Below are 1523 nucleotides of genomic sequence, written 5' to 3' on the forward strand. Positions count from 1 at the left end.
ACCACCCACGCGACAGCTCGACGAATGGACGGCATCAGTGACTTCGCCTCGTCGCTCAGGAGCTTCCGTATGAGCCTGCTGGCCTCAGAATCGTCATTCTCATCGGCATAGTCGAGAGCCTTGACCCAGATCTCAGTCATACGCGACCTCAGCGCCGGACTGAGCTCTCTCTTGCCGAAGTCCCCACCAGGATTCATGGTCATCATCAAACTGAACTTATCCCCGCCGACAACAACTTCTCCACCGGGCTTCTCAGCAAGCATCACACTCCTTTCACCTGCCTCCAGAACCGAGTTTAGCCGCTCCAGAACAGCATCAGTGGCTAAGGAGGCCTCATCGAGCAACACCCAGTGACCGTCGCCGCGCATAGCTCTTGTTACAGGACCGTCTTGCCAGGCGAACAAGTCGTGATCTATGCTCCGATCGTGATTCACATCAGCTCGCAAGTCTGCTATTTCCCTCCACAGAGCTCTTAACTCAGACCTCACCCGAGCTCTCTTCGGACTGGGCGGATCTTCACTATTCTCATCACTCTCGAGCTCATACTCGTTCACAATCTCCCGCACTATAGCGACGGACTGCTCCTCATCGACATCTCGGCCGACCAGATCACACATCCGTTTGGCCTTGGCTTTGATCAGTCCTCGAACGTCCTTCTTGCCAGCCGTCGGCCTCATCGCGCCAAGGAAGTCTGCAGGCTCCGTGTGCTGATGGCAGTTCACGATCTCCAACTTGATGCGCCGGAAGTCTGCAACTGTTTGCACGACCGTCGTCTTTCCCGTGCCGGTCTCGCCCACCAGAAGCGCCGACTCCCCGTTCCTCGCACAGCGGCCGACCAGAGCCACCATGCGGCACATAGTCTCCGTCCACACTAGTCCCGAGCCACCACCACTTTTCTGTATTTCCAGAACATAGGGATCTTCCCGATAGTTGGTCTCCAAGTAAGAGGCAGCCGTCACGCCGTAAGTCTTGCAGTGCTTCGCAATAGCCTTAGCCACCTCACTACGCTGGTCTTCATGACGCAACCTCTCGCCCAGCAGGCACCAACCCTCAAGGCCACACTCTTCCATGGTGCCAGGCTTCCTGTGAGCCCAACGCAGTATGTCCCTGATCGTGATCAGATCCGTTCCCCCTCCAGCAAGGAGAGCGTCAACATTCCGATGGGCTCTCAGGTCCTCATACACCTTCACCATAGCTGCCGCGATCGAAGGAGCCAGTTGGCACTTGTGCTGCAATATAGCTCGAAGCTCATCAGAAGATAGCGAGTCGATCCACATCGTCGTGAAACGGTTCCTGAGAGCCCTCGACAGCTGCTTCCTCCCTCCATAGTCTCCCCCAGCGGGATTCTGCGTGGCGAATACGACAAAGTCGGGATCGGGGACAACGGTTGTGTTAGTCTCCGCAATGTGAATCTCGCGATTATCATCAAGTAACCTGTTGATTCCCTCCAGCACCTCACTCGGAGCAAGGTTGAGCTCATCCAGCACGACCCACGCTCCCGCGCCTGAAAAAACGCACTGAGA

General features: G+C 56.4%; 1 protein-coding gene across 1 annotated transcript; it reads right to left on the reverse strand.

Moving 5' to 3' along the window:
- Positions 1-9: 9 nt before the first annotated feature.
- On the reverse strand, positions 10-1504 carry Pmar_PMAR010861 (hypothetical protein; the record flags this gene model as incomplete). The annotated part of the gene is made up of 1 exon (XM_002766542.1): positions 10-1504. A coding segment is annotated over one exon (1495 nt), but the record flags the coding sequence as incomplete, so codon positions are not given.
- Positions 1505-1523: the final 19 nt, after the last annotated feature.

Source organism: Perkinsus marinus (genome assembly GCF_000006405.1).
Source record: "Perkinsus marinus ATCC 50983 genomic scaffold scf_1104296972446, whole genome shotgun sequence".
Taxonomy (NCBI): domain Eukaryota; phylum Perkinsozoa; order Perkinsida; family Perkinsidae; genus Perkinsus; species Perkinsus marinus.